Genomic DNA, 15,095 nt, shown 5'->3' on the forward strand with positions numbered 1-15,095 from the left:
TACTCATATAGTTGGTTCAACACAAGGAAACTCTGGACTGGTTTTGACATTCATTGTTTCATCAGCAGAGTCGAGCTTTCTTGAACTGTGGATTGCCAGATGTTTATAAGCAAGGACCCTCTTTGATAGACATGGGTCCACATTGTATTTGTGTTTCACATGATAAAGGACAGCACAGCGTAAATATGACAGTACTAAAGAGGACAATATATAGTCGTGATTTTAATCTTAATTGAAAATGGTGAGATTCAAATTGAGGGTTGTTGGAGATGAATCATTACCTGCCTCGCCTTCAATTCAGGTTATCAAGTTGACTTTGTCAAACCAGGTGAGAACTCGGGAAACCAGGATGAGTCCCATTTGAAAGAGAGAGGGGCCTCCTTTTGTATTGTATGTAATGTCCCTTTTGTATTTTACCGAATGCATGAAATAACAGAAGATTCTGTCTTAAAAAAAAATCCCAGTTCTTATTCTTTGTTTAACCAATGCTAAAATCAACCCGTGGTTTACCATACAAACTATCACATGATGGTGAATGTCCATTGTCACTCCAACCTCTGGCTGTAATGGCATCAGTCACTGTGCATCGTGCTGATGGCATCAGTGCCAATGTTCCACAGCTGCTATTGGTCAGAAATTCTAGACAATAACAATGCATTAGGTGCAAATGCGTTTAGAGTATTTGGCTGCTATAAATTTGCACGTGATAAGCCACTTCATTGGGCTTTCCCAAAAAAGAGCCATATAACTCAGCGGGCCTTACCTGATTAAATAAAGATATCATTGAATAAAAAGTGTGATATTTTTTCTCATTATGCCACACATTGTTGTTATTTCTATGCAACATTTTTTACATATAAGTTGAAGGCATTGGCTATTTGATAACCCTCGCGTTCGGTTTTAAATGTTTTTTTTTTATGGTTGCTCTGGCATTCAGGTGTGAGACTATTGACATCTGTGGTGTTTGTGCTGTGAGAATGACAGTGCCATATATTAGAATAAGAGTACTGAGGTGGTGCTTATCTCCTGTTTTCATCCCTGAGCCAGTGGAGGGAATTCCATATTTCCTATGGTGGTGATGAGTATCCATAGGATAACCACTGCTGACTTCCCCACAAAGTGGGATGCATTTTATCGACCCTGGGAGGATGAAGGGCTGCGTCAACCCCCAGCCAGGAATTTAACTTGCAACCTTCCGATTGCGAGCCACTCGTTCAATGGGCTGATACCCCAGGCCAGATGTGTTTTTCGTGTTATGAAATGATGATGCATTATATAGCCACCCAAATCACCATGCGTTCTCGTGTGATATGGGTATCAATTCCTAGCATTTGTCTGTTTTTTTCAGGCGACCCTGGGAACTATTCTGATTACTTTTATCTGAACGGGAAAACAGCTGAACTGCAACTTTTGCAGCCAGTAAACCGTGACATGTTCCCGCAGTTTGATCTTGTGCTGAAGGTAGGTGTGTGTACATGTGTGCACCTCCGCATCGTAGTGTGAATGCGAAACACATTTTTCCATGAGACTGAGGCGAAGAGAGGTGGACTGCTTGGCTTTGTAATTTGCACTTAATATTCTGCCATGTTCTATCTACGGCTGGATGAAGGCTTCCCCATGTCACACTTGTATTTTCAGAGGATAATTGTCCGCTTATTTATTTTGTTACTTATATTCTGTACAATAACATGCATGATTAGTTTGTGTTGTGTATGACTGCATGTAGCTTTGCATTGAACTCGGACTTATATCTAACAGAGAAGATACTTTCCTGTAGAAATGTGGCAGTTTACGAACATTGATTCAAGCAAACCTGACCGCTGATGAGACTTAATTTTAAAGCAAGTCCAGAGATTTTCATGTACTGAACTAGTGCTGCTGAAATTATGCACTCGCAGAAGGCCATGTGGGATGTCTAAAAACACGTATTTATTTCTGCGGAGGGACAAACGTGCGAAGGTGAATTGTTTTCTTGTTTATTCGTACCCTTTGCGTTGCGTCCAGGCTGAGCAGGATAATGGGCACCCACTGCCAGCCTACGCTGCGCTGCACATTGAGATCCTGAACGAGAACAACCAAGCTCCGTACTTTGAGAGGACCATGTATCAAGGCTACATCCTCGAATCTGCCTCTGTGGGCACCACCATCTCTAGCACCCTCCAGCTGGACAGCCCTCTGAGCATCGTGGCTCTGGACGCCGATGTTAAAGAGGTGAGTCGGGGGCAGATGAGACGAAGAGGATGCGGCTACCAGGGCCCGCCTCAACTTGTTGCTGTGCCACCTGCCACGGTTGCAGTCAGCCCTGCAGCACTCCACATTTAATTTTTGTTCATTTAAATATTTCACCTGGACAATTCCCCCGATATAGAACATCAAATTTTCAAGGGTGTCCATGGTGCCGATTGACACACACATAGCAGACAAATAATGAACATGTGGACACATGTTTGAAATCTATAACTTATAGATTAAGTTTCTTATTAAGCTTCTTATACGTTGATTATCGTACCAAGTCAATGAACGTTGAAACTGGTCCAGAGATTGCATGTATTGAACCAATGCTGCTGACATGATGCACTCCCTAAAGACTGAGCAGCTTTCAGATGCACTTCTGCGTCCGTCTGGAACGCTCTTCCTTGCGATATTAGGAAGCCACTGGAGCTATGCACTTTTAAATCTAAATTGAAAACTAATTTGTGTAAAACTTATTTTTATGTTTAGTTTGTTGTCCTTCCCCCGTACCTCCGATTAGCATGGTTGGCTGCATATGGTGCGAAATAACTTCAACATACATATATGGGATGTGTAAATCTTAAATATTTTGTATGTGCAGACAGACCTATGTGTGAAGGAGGCGAGTTGTCTCTGTTTATTTATATTCATCACTTGTATTCTCCGCAATGACGCGAGCAATTTCCTTGCGCTGCGCTGTGCTGCGTCACGGCAGACAAAGGACCCACAGCTGCAGGTGTCGCTACAAGGCGCCAGTGCCGTGTTCGGGGTGACAAGCTCCGGCATCACGCGGTTCCTCATCCTGCTGCAGCCGCTGGACAGGGAGACGCGTCAGCAGTACTCGTTCACGGTAAAGCAGGGCGCTGGTGGTACCGGCGGTGGCACTGGTTGTCCGCGGTTCGCCGTGCGGTGCTGGGGGGTGGGGGGGTTGGCCGGGTCGAGGTGGCGCCGCGTTGTTGCCAGGGAGTGGCGTTCGGGTCAAAGTTCAAGATTGTTTCCAGTGACCAGGGTGAGAACTCGAGGGCATCGTTTGCAAAAGTGACCCGGGTCACTGAAACGACAAAAGTGATTAAAATACATAAAAGTATAACAATGAAGCGAACAAAAATCTGAGCAAAATTAACTTTGTGTACAAAAAAACAGTGCACCAACACAAATCTTTATCAATGTAATACATTTTCCATTACAAAGTTGGCTCAGAAAGTTTTATTTTGAAAACCAATCAGTGTAGGATTAAGCAACAAAAATATTAACATGGATTTTGGGTGGTTTTGGCACTCGTGTGTAAACTGACAAGGATATGCGTCAAATGCAAGTGAAGGTTGTGCGTGGTGTTGTGGTTAATGAAGAGCCTGGCACGGACTGTGGGGCCCGTGGTGTTCTTATAGACATCAAGAGTGATTGATGAACTTGTTTGAGGTTAAGATGCCTCATCCAATCAACCCGACAGCCTGTGCCGTGCATTCCAGGGTCTCAACCGTTGCTCCACGGCAGTGCCCTGCAATCAAGTGCCATGGCAGTGATTGCACAACAACAAAAAACAAATGAAAAATCATCAGTCTCCACTTCCCTTCTACCCACACAACGATACCGGAGAGTCTGTTTACGTTTTAACTACCTTAGGCGCTCGTCCATCTGGCTCTGGCTAGAGTGAGACGAGTCTTTGGAAAAGGGGCTTTGTAATGCCATCAGGTGAACTGCCAAACAGGGTTACCGTGCAAATGTTTTGTTTCTAACTCACAGGTTCGCAAAAGCAACATCATCATTAGCAGCTGTAGCCCCCTGATTTTCTCTTCCTTTTTGGATTGCACAGACCCTTTATACATTTGCAGCAGCAGTAGATGAGCCAATTACCCAGGCACACCCTGGCTGTCAGTCGCATCCATATTCCTCTACTGCAAATACCATTGTTATTCTTGAATCATCCCCCAGCCCGATTGGATTAATCTGTTTCCAAAAAGTCTATCGCCTTCATGGCTTCCCACACCTTCGATTAGCACGGTTGGCTACGTACGGTGCGAAAGAACTTCAACATGCGTACGTAGATGCACAAGCCAAGACCTTCCGCTTCTCTAGAAATAAAACCAGTGATGTTGACCAACCGGCACCTGTTTAGCTAGGGTGGTGGTGACTACACACGCCTGTAATACAGCACTGTGGAGGAAGTGAAGGTTTACGGATCGCACAGATGTTGTAAAACACCTTTGCTGTGGACATGGAGGTGCCATACCCTCACTTGCCAAGGGATGGGATAGAGTGTTTCCCCCTCGTGCACGTGTCTGTTTTCTCCAGGTGCTCCAGTTTCCTACCACGTATAAACATTCATTGATTGGCCAATGACACCTTAATATATAGAAAACTGCAGAGCTTGGGCAAATTTGGCACCAGCTCACTGCGTGACTGCCCTTCTGCTTGTCTGTGGGCCTTTCTCCTGCCTCTGAGCCGTTCCCTCTGTATGAGAGTGAGAAAATGCTTTGCAATTATTACCGGTGCCCCACCCTGCTACAACCACAAGCGGCTGCAACACACTTGGTCCTGGTGGTGAGTCCTGGCCCTCTTGTTGGTGAGAATGTTGCATGTGCCTCCTGCAGATGATGGCCTCGGACGGGGTTCTGCACAGCGGGCCGGCCAACGTGACGATCCTGGTGCTGGATGCGAATGATAACACGCCGGTCTTCACTTCTCTGTCGTATATTGCCAACGCCTACTCCAATATGATACCGGGTGACCCTGTCATACAGGTTTGTGTGTTTGCTATTGATGATCTAGCACTCGCTAATTCACTCGCTAATTCACTCCAGTCATTCGCTCTCTCATCGGCGGTTATCACACTGCTATCACTGTTATCATGGTTACCTTTCCCATGAACTTCACTCGTTGATGACTCCACTCATGTTGACGATTCGGCCTACCTCACACTGACTGTGTAGTCTCATCCACACGGTGTTCAACCACTACACTGCAGGTCACAACAACACACTTACTCGCCCAACTCACTCACCACACTGCAGGTCAAAACACTCCTCTTTCTGCTTCTTTCCTTGCACCGCTCCACTTTCGAATTTCCTCTCAACGCCTCTTTTCGTCTAACAAACATACTCAGTTCAATAAAGACGTTAATTCTCATCGATTAGAACTTTGTCAGTGCTGTTTTGCATTGGCTGCTCGACGTTGTGGTGCTTTGCGTCTGTGCTCAGCAACTGTGTAACAAACCATGAAAATTATCTTTGTTGTTTCCTCTTGCATCCAGTCACAGCCACGGGTTGTTCAACTTGCATCAGCCAGACACACTCGTGAGGGTGTTTGTGGTGTGCATGATGGGTTTTCATACAAACGTTGGGGAATGGATGGGGCATATTCCTGATCCTTGTGCAATATTTTTTATTTTCCAAAACTCGTTATTAGGTAGCAGCAGATAATCATAGTCGCCACAAGACGGTCCACTTTAACGTTTATGACAGTGTACTGGTGTGTGTGTAAATTTCTTAGTTGTCATTTTTCAATTGAGAGTGGTGATGGTGTTATTGCCATGGTTCCACGGCATGGTCTTCACAAGCAATGGGAATTTTATCCATAACATAATTTTTTTGTTTGGGTTTGATCACGTAAATATAAATGTGCCATTAAACCCCCCATCACCCAACATATCCAATTAGTAATGTTTGTCACGTAAACAAAAGTGTCAATTCGTTACTCTCCAACATACCGGTGTGCTGAACTAGTGAAGAACTAGCATGTTCTGTTCATGTGACAAACCTTGCTAATTGGCTGTGTCGGGTGGTGGCGGGTTTAACGACACATTTATATTTAAATGAGAATATTCTTGAGGCAAAGTTTGAAGTCTTGTTCTATTTAAAACACCAGATTTTTGGCATACTTAATTTTTTTACATCCCATATGTAGTAGCTGCTGCATCTCATACAGTCAATGTCAAGTGTTCAACTTGTAAAAAGTGGATAAATCACAATTTCAAGCATCATTTATTCATCAAGTTTTGCCATTTATATGTTAATGTTTATGCATTTATTTGTTAAACTGATGACACTGAATAATTATTTATTTGTCTGTGTCACTGATAGTCATTAATGGTTGTGAGTTGAACAAATGAGCATTTCAGCTGTGTACCAGGTCGTGTCTATGAATACAAGAAGTGCTTGTAAATATATACGGCCGTCAGGTGACATAGCAACAGTGTGCCTGGCTGCGCACCTGATGAGACATACAGAAAGTCAAATAAAACGTGTTGCATGAAACGTAATGTGACAGTAAATATTCCATACCTTGCTTCCTCCGCAGCTCGTAGCAAGTGATGCCGATTCAGGCGTAAACGGAAATGTGCACTATCAGATTCTGGCTGGAGACCAGGGCCAGTTCGTCATCAACAATGTCACGGGGCTCCTGAGCGTGGCGGGGCCCGGTGGTCTGCTCGTGGGACGCACCTTCACCCTAACCGTGCAGGCCAGTGACGGCGCCCCGCCTGCCGACAGAAGGTGCCTCCTGCCATCGCGCTGCACGTTCTCATGGCGCACTGCATCACGATCGGTCAAGATCATTCATCGAGTCGTGGGTTCCATCCCGAACCTGACGCCTGTATATTGCATGTCCTCCCCGTGGTCGCGCGGATCTTTCTCCAGGTCCTCCATTTTTTTACGTCCACATTTCGAATCAACATGTGTTTCGAGTATTTGGCTGCTACAAATTTTCACATGATGAGCCACTTATTTGGGCTGTCATTTGGCAGGTCGCTTCTGAAAATGAGCTATGTAGCTCAGTGGGCCCTACTTGGTAAAATAAAAAGAGTTTAGTTTCATTCAGTATTAATTCACCAATGTTTTCTCCCCTCCACCGGATCCCGCAGCTGTGCAGTAGACACGCAGCAACCTCCAAGCTCTGCCCCTCAATGTCTCCCACCATTTGGTATGAGGTCTTTTCTTCCCCGAACTCGTGCAGACCACTCCAATGTCTCTCTTAGCAACTGGCCCTCCCCCGTCCGGCCTAACCACATCAACAACTATCGCCTGCCATGTTCTCTTACACAAATAATTATTGCTTTTCCTGTCTTGCCACCAAGTTCCCAGCATCACTTTTAGGCACCTGAGCTTAAATGCCAATCACTTATTTTCGAGCTGCTAAGTTAGGGGGCAGCTCTCTGATCTATACAGCAATACAGATGGCACTTCTGCCTTGAATGCACTTCTCTTTACCCTCAGACGTATCTCTCTCCTCTTCCTAAGTGATGTTCATAGCCCATCAAAAACCCACTTCATAGCACCAATAAAGCCCACCACACAGCCAAAATACATTGCAGAATACACTTCACTATGCTGAAAGTGTAAAATCCATATACATCTTACACGTGATGGCTGTATTGAGACCCTATACATCAGTTCGGGTGACTTTGATTGTTTACATGCTAAGAGATGCAGGTCACAGACACACAGTAAGTACATTATTAATTACCCATATGAGTAAAAGTTATTTCCTGCTTGAATGAGCATTGAGTCAGTGCTTAACTCCTATTTACAGCTCTGAACCAGTGATGGGTATTCCCCATTCCTTTGGTGGCGTAGAGTACATGCATCGGACAACCACTGTGGACTTAGGGGGTAACTAATTTCACCAACGCCAGAAAGATTATTATTATTGGCCTTGTTTACTCAGGAAAGCCTCACTTGAGTCTCAACATTTTTTCAGGAGAGTACTGCCAAATTTTTACAGTTAGGGGCAAAGCTGCTGCTGCGTGAGATCCCAATTGAGAAATGTGCAGGTAATGTTTCAGCATTGGGATGTTTGGTCAATACCAGTGCAATTGTAATGGTTTATTCGCTATGGGAGGACACCAGAGGAAACGGGGGGGGGGGAAATATTCAAACTCCACACAGAGAGGCGCCCAGGTTGTGAATTTAACTCAGGAGCTTCTTGCTGTAAGGCACAGGTGTGGCCGTTGCATTTCCCTGCCGTCCTTGATGATGGGCTGAGCCAACCTCCGGCCAGGATTTTAACTTGCAACCTTCCGAATGCGAGCCGCTCATTGTAACACTCAGCCATCTGGCCGGTTTTACTTGTACATCCGATATTAGTAATACAAATTTTTATTAAATAGAACAAACACCACATTGCCAGAGATTCATCTTCTTGGTTCTTTCGGTAAAGTCACGTAGAAGGGAAGTAATAAAATAATAAAAATAAAACATAATAAAACAATTCTCACGACGTTTCGGCCACAACGCAAGCAGCCATCCTCAGGCGAAGAATGAAACACCCCAAGCTTGGAGCGTATATTTAAGCTGGGTTAGAGGGGGGGGAGGTGGGAAGAAGAGCGCCTAAACAAAATAATTTGCATATCAAGAGGAATTCAGCATATGGAAAATGCGTAGGAGGTGGGCGGGGGGGGTTCCAAATCAATACTATGCCCGTGCATTATGCAGGATTAGCAGCATCAAAGGGGGGGGGGGAAGGGGGGGAGCATTAACAAAGGAAAGGAATGTTAATAGTATGTAGCTGTAGTTACTAAACAACCACGTAAAAAACTACAGTATAAACTGCATGACAAACTAAAGTATAAACTACATAGCATCATCAGTAAACTTACTATACTCTACAATAAGCTGAGTTACTAACAGTAAGTAATACATGAAAAATTCTACGTTGTAAAAAATTATATAATATGCTTCCATCTAAACTTTATTCTCTTACATCACACGCGTCTATACCGTACTATATACTTCCATAGGCAAAACCAACATTAAATTACATACTGTATTGCTATAAACCACCCTATACCTTATACATTTTTAATATAACACTATGTATTATTCTACCCACCCTAATGTGTATCAAAATGGTTTATTACGTCCTTCCAGTGATTGCTAAGCCAGAATCCATCTTCTCGGTTAAAATTGTCTCTGTGTTTGTAAATGTGGATCGCCTCATGTACGAATCTCTCATGATAGCCAGATGGCTTGCAGAGAACCTCTGTCTTGGAGAAGTCAATGTCATGTGAGCCCACTGAGTTGTAACAGTGATCTGCCACGGCTGAGGTGTTTGTCCTACAGTGTTTCAGGTCAGCTTTATGTTCACGGATGCGGTCCGAGACATGTCGTTTGGTTTCCCCAATGTAACTGCTACCACAGAGGCAACTTAGTTTGTAGACACCAGGGTACTGTATGTCTGGAACCACATCTTTTACAGACGGTACCAGATCACGGATTTTATGTACTGTGTTGAATCGGACCTGGATCTTGTGTTTAATCAGGATTTTGGAGATCTTTTTTGTGACCCCAGCAATGTAGGGTAAGGTGATGGTCTTGAAAGGCTCCTCAACAGGATCCTTCTTGGTGGTTGGAGTGATGGCTTTGCGGATTGTGTAGTCGGAGTAACCATTAGCCTTAAGAGCTTGGCGTACGTGTTTGAGTTCACTGGAAATGTGTTCATGGTCGGAGATGCATTGGGCTCTATGATATAGAGTCTTGATGAGGGAATTCTTCTGGGATGGATGGTGGTGGGAATCCGGTTTTAGATAAGCATCCGTGTGGGTGGCTTTCCTGTAGACAGAGTGGCTCATTGAACCATCAGGTCTCCTTTTGATTAGGACATCCAAAAAGGGTAGCTTGCCATCATTTTCGACTTCCATGGTGAATCTGATGGCTGGGTGTATGGAATTGATATGGTCGAGAAATTGGTCTAGAGCAGGCCGGCCATGTGGCCAGATGACAAAAGTGTCGTCTACGTACCTCTTCCATAAGGTCGGGCGTAGAGTGGCAGTCTGGATGGCGTCCGTCTCAAATTTCTCCATGAAGATGTTGGCTACAACCGGAGATAAGGGGGAGCCCATTGGGGTGCCCTCAATTTGCTTGTAGAAGGTTCCATTCCAGGTGAAGTATGTATTGGTTAAGCAGTGTCTCACCAGGGGGGGTACCCCAGCATTCAGTCCTTGATGAACCAAGTCTTCAATGATTGCGATGGTGTCAGGCACAGGCACCTTGGTGAACAAGGAAACCACATCAAAACTGACAAGCAGGTCGTCTGGGGACAGGGCAATCCCCTTGATTGTTGATACCAGGTCAGTAGAGTTTAGTACTGCAGAGGTGGTTTTTCCAGTGAAAGGCCGTAGGATTTCGGACAAAAAACGAGCCAGTTTGTAAGTCGGGGAGTTGATAGTAGAGACAATGGGACGAAGAGGTGTATCTTCTTTATGTATCTTTGGCAAGCCGTACAATCTTGGTGGCCTGGCTGCAGAAGGTTTCAACGAGAACTGTTTGGTCTGATCAATTAATGCGGTTGAAGCAGAAATGATGTTGTTGGTTTTGGAGACGAGGCTGTTGGTGGGGTCTCTTTTTATTTTTGTATAGCTGCCATCGGTGAGTAGTTCTTGAATTTTGTTGTTGTATTCTATTTTGTCCATGATGACAGTGGCATTGCCTTTGTCGGCTGAGAGGATGACAATGTCATCCCTCTTTTTTAATTGAGCTAATTCAAAACGCTCATCTTTGCTGATGTTGCTAGCTGGCATCTTAGCGTTTTTGAGGGTTACAGAGATTTCCGATCTTGCTACGTCTGCAGCGATGTGACTCAAGCCCTTGAGAGCTACATCTACTCGAGCAATTATATCATTAACTGGTATGTGTCTAGGTGTGACTGCAAAGTTTAGTCCTTTAGCTAAAACGGATTTCAAACCTTCAGAAATAGGACTGTTACTGCGATTAATTACGACTTTGTTAACATCTAGCTTTTCAATGTGTGGGTCCGGTTTCTTGTTTGAGAGGCGGTTGAATTTGGAAATCAAGTTGTCCTTACATTTAGTCGACATAGCGGCAGCTGAAGAGGCAGTCATTTTTTCCACATGTTCCCAATCCGATGTGGACATTGTTGCACTCAAGGATAAGTGTGATTTGTAGAGTGTCTTGTCTAACTGATCTAGTTCGGTGCGCGTAAGTCTGATTTTTTCTGAGATAAGAGCTAAGCTAGTTCTAGACAGAATTCGTTTCGCATTAGAAGAAGTTACAGCAGCAGATGTTAGTGTAAATGCGTTCGGTATTACCTTAGAGTCGCGGCATCTCTTCAGAAAGGTGAGAGACTCGATTAGCTGAGCTTTCTTGTCCCGGAGCTTGTTGAAGGATCTCAAAGTTATGTGGAAACCCTCCCCGTAGAGGCGGTTAAATTTCGATTTAAAGCTTTCGTGACTGCAGGGATTCATCTTCTTGGTTCTTTCGGTAAAGTCACGTAGAAGGGAAGTAATAAAATAATAAAAATAAAACATAATAAAACAATTCTCACGACGTTTCGGCCACAACGCAAGCAGCCATCCTCAGGCGAAGAATGAAACACCCCAAGCTTGGAGCGTATATTTAAGCTGGGTTAGAGGGGGGGGAGGTGGGAAGAAGAGCGCCTAAACAAAATAATTTGCATATCAAGAGGAATTCAGCATATGGAAAATGCGTAGGAGGTGGGCGGGGGGGGTTCCAAATCAATACTATGCCCGTGCATTATGCAGGATTAGCAGCATCAAAGGGGGGGGGGGGAAGGGGGGGAGCATTAACAAAGGAAAGGAATGTTAATAGTATGTAGCTGTAGTTACTAAACAACCACGTAAAAAACTACAGTATAAACTGCATGACAAACTAAAGTATAAACTACATAGCATCATCAGTAAACTTACTATACTCTACAATAAGCTGAGTTACTAACAGTAAGTAATACATGAAAAATTCTACGTTGTAAAAAATTATATAATATGCTTCCATCTAAACTTTATTCTCTTACATCACACGCGTCTATACCGTACTATATACTTCCATAGGCAAAACCAACATTAAATTACATACTGTATTGCTATAAACCACCCTATACCTTATACATTTTTAATATAACACTATGTATTATTCTACCCACCCTAATGTGTATCAAAATGGTTTATTACGTCCTTCCAGTGATTGCTAAGCCAGAATCCATCTTCTCGGTTAAAATTGTCTCTGTGTTTGTAAATGTGGATCGCCTCATGTACGAATCTCTCATGATAGCCAGATGGCTTGCAGAGAACCTCTGTCTTGGAGAAGTCAATGTCATGTGAGCCCACTGAGTTGTAACAGTGATCTGCCACGGCTGAGGTGTTTGTCCTACAGTGTTTCAGGTCAGCTTTATGTTCACGGATGCGGTCCGAGACATGTCGTTTGGTTTCCCCAATGTAACTGCTACCACAGAGGCAACTTAGTTTGTAGACACCAGGGTACTGTATGTCTGGAACCACATCTTTTACAGACGGTACCAGATCACGGATTTTATGTACTGTGTTGAATCGGACCTGGATCTTGTGTTTAATCAGGATTTTGGAGATCTTTTTTGTGACCCCAGCAATGTAGGGTAAGGTGATGGTCTTGAAAGGCTCCTCAACAGGATCCTTCTTGGTGGTTGGAGTGATGGCTTTGCGGATTGTGTAGTCGGAGTAACCATTAGCCTTAAGAGCTTGGCGTACGTGTTTGAGTTCACTGGAAATGTGTTCATGGTCGGAGATGCATTGGGCTCTATGATATAGAGTCTTGATGAGGGAATTCTTCTGGGATGGATGGTGGTGGGAATCCGGTTTTAGATAAGCATCCGTGTGGGTGGCTTTCCTGTAGACAGAGTGGCTCATTGAACCATCAGGTCTCCTTTTGATTAGGACATCCAAAAAGGGTAGCTTGCCATCATTTTCGACTTCCATGGTGAATCTGATGGCTGGGTGTATGGAATTGATATGGTCGAGAAATTGGTCTAGAGCAGGCCGGCCATGTGGCCAGATGACAAAAGTGTCGTCTACGTACCTCTTCCATAAGGTCGGGCGTAGAGTGGCAGTCTGGATGGCGTCCGTCTCAAATTTCTCCATGAAGATGTTGGCTACAACCGGAGATAAGGGGGAGCCCATTGGGGTGCCCTCAATTTGCTTGTAGAAGGTTCCATTCCAGGTGAAGTATGTATTGGTTAAGCAGTGTCTCACCAGGGGGGGTACCCCAGCATTCAGTCCTTGATGAACCAAGTCTTCAATGATTGCGATGGTGTCAGGCACAGGCACCTTGGTGAACAAGGAAACCACATCAAAACTGACAAGCAGGTCGTCTGGGGACAGGGCAATCCCCTTTCAAGACCATCACCTTACCCTACATTGCTGGGGTCACAAAAAAGATCTCCAAAATCCTGATTAAACACAAGATCCAGGTCCGATTCAACACAGTACATAAAATCCGTGATCTGGTACCGTCTGTAAAAGATGTGGTTCCAGACATACAGTACCCTGGTGTCTACAAACTAAGTTGCCTCTGTGGTAGCAGTTACATTGGGGAAACCAAACGACATGTCTCGGACCGCATCCGTGAACATAAAGCTGACCTGAAACACTGTAGGACAAACACCTCAGCCGTGGCAGATCACTGTTACAACTCAGTGGGCTCACATGACATTGACTTCTCCAAGACAGAGGTTCTCTGCAAGCCATCTGGCTATCATGAGAGATTCGTACATGAGGCGATCCACATTTACAAACACAGAGACAATTTTAACCGAGAAGATGGATTCTGGCTTAGCAATCACTGGAAGGACGTAATAAACCATTTTGATACACATTAGGGTGGGTAGAATAATACATAGTGTTATATTAAAAATGTATAAGGTATAGGGTGGTTTATAGCAATACAGTATGTAATTTAATGTTGGTTTTGCCTATGGAAGTATATAGTACGGTATAGACGCGTGTGATGTAAGAGAATAAAGTTTAGATGGAAGCATATTATATAATTTTTTACAACGTAGAATTTTTCATGTATTACTTACTGTTAGTAACTCAGCTTATTGTAGAGTATAGTAAGTTTACTGATGATGCTATGTAGTTTATACTTTAGTTTGTCATGCAGTTTATACTGTAGTTTTTTACGTGGTTGTTTAGTAACTACAGCTACATACTATTAACATTCCTTTCCTTTGTTAATGCTCCCCCCCCTTCCCCCCCCCCCCTTTGATGCTGCTAATCCTGCATAATGCACGGGCATAGTATTGATTTGGAACCCCCCCCGCCCACCTCCTACGCATTTTCCATATGCTGAATTCCTCTTGATATGCAAATTATTTTGTTTAGGCGCTCTTCTTCCCACCTCCCCCCCCTCTAACCCAGCTTAAATATACGCTCCAAGCTTGGGGTGTTTCATTCTTCGCCTGAGGATGGCTGCTTGCGTTGTGGCCGAAACGTCGTGAGAATTGTTTTATTATGTTTTATTTTTATTATTTTATTACTTCCCTTCTACGTGACTTTACCGAAAGAACCAAGAAGATGAATCCCTGCAGTCACGAAAGCTTTAAATCGAAATTTAACCGCCTCTACGGGGAGGGTTTCCACATAACTTTGAGATCCTTCAACAAGCTCCGGGACAAGAAAGCTCAGCTAATCGAGTCTCTCACCTTTCTGAAGAGATGCCGCGACTCTAAGGTAATACCGAACGCATTTACACTAACATCTGCTGCTGTAACTTCTTCTAATGCGAAACGAATTCTGTCTAGAACTAGCTTAGCTCTTATCTCAGAAAAAATCAGACTTACGCGCACCGAACTAGATCAGTTAGACAAGACACTCTACAAATCACACTTATCCTTGAGTGCAACAATGTCCACATCGGATTGGGAACATGTGGAAAAAATGACTGCCTCTTCAGCTGCCGCTATGTCGACTAAATGTAAGGACAACTTGATTTCCAAATTCAACCGCCTCTCAAACAAGAAACCGGACCCACACATTGAAAAGCTAGATGTTAACAAAGTCGTAATTAATCGCAGTAACAGTCCTATTTCTGAAGGTTTGAAATCCGTTTTAGCTAAAGGACTAAACTTTGCAGTCACACCTA

The 15,095-nt window shown here is 44.0% G+C and overlaps 1 protein-coding gene across 2 annotated transcripts in view; it reads left to right on the forward strand.

The window, feature by feature from the left end:
* PCDH15 (protocadherin related 15) overlaps window positions 1–15,095 on the forward strand; it is a 97,047-nt gene that overhangs the window by 38,929 nt on the left and 43,023 nt on the right. For both annotated transcript variants that reach the window (XM_078597651.1, XM_078597652.1), the window contains exons 10-14: window positions 1,349–1,461; window positions 2,005–2,211; window positions 2,948–3,082; window positions 4,824–4,973; window positions 6,529–6,722. In XM_078597651.1, coding sequence (XP_078453777.1) covers window positions 1,349–1,461; window positions 2,005–2,211; window positions 2,948–3,082; window positions 4,824–4,973; window positions 6,529–6,722 — 799 coding nt within the window. The remainder of the gene's footprint in view (window positions 1–1,348; window positions 1,462–2,004; window positions 2,212–2,947; window positions 3,083–4,823; window positions 4,974–6,528; window positions 6,723–15,095) is intronic.

The sequence above is a fragment of the Lampetra planeri genome, chromosome 9 (genome assembly GCF_965212315.1).
Source record: "Lampetra planeri chromosome 9, kcLamPlan1.2.h2, whole genome shotgun sequence".
Lineage (NCBI taxonomy): Eukaryota > Metazoa > Chordata > Hyperoartia > Petromyzontiformes > Petromyzontidae > Lampetra > Lampetra planeri.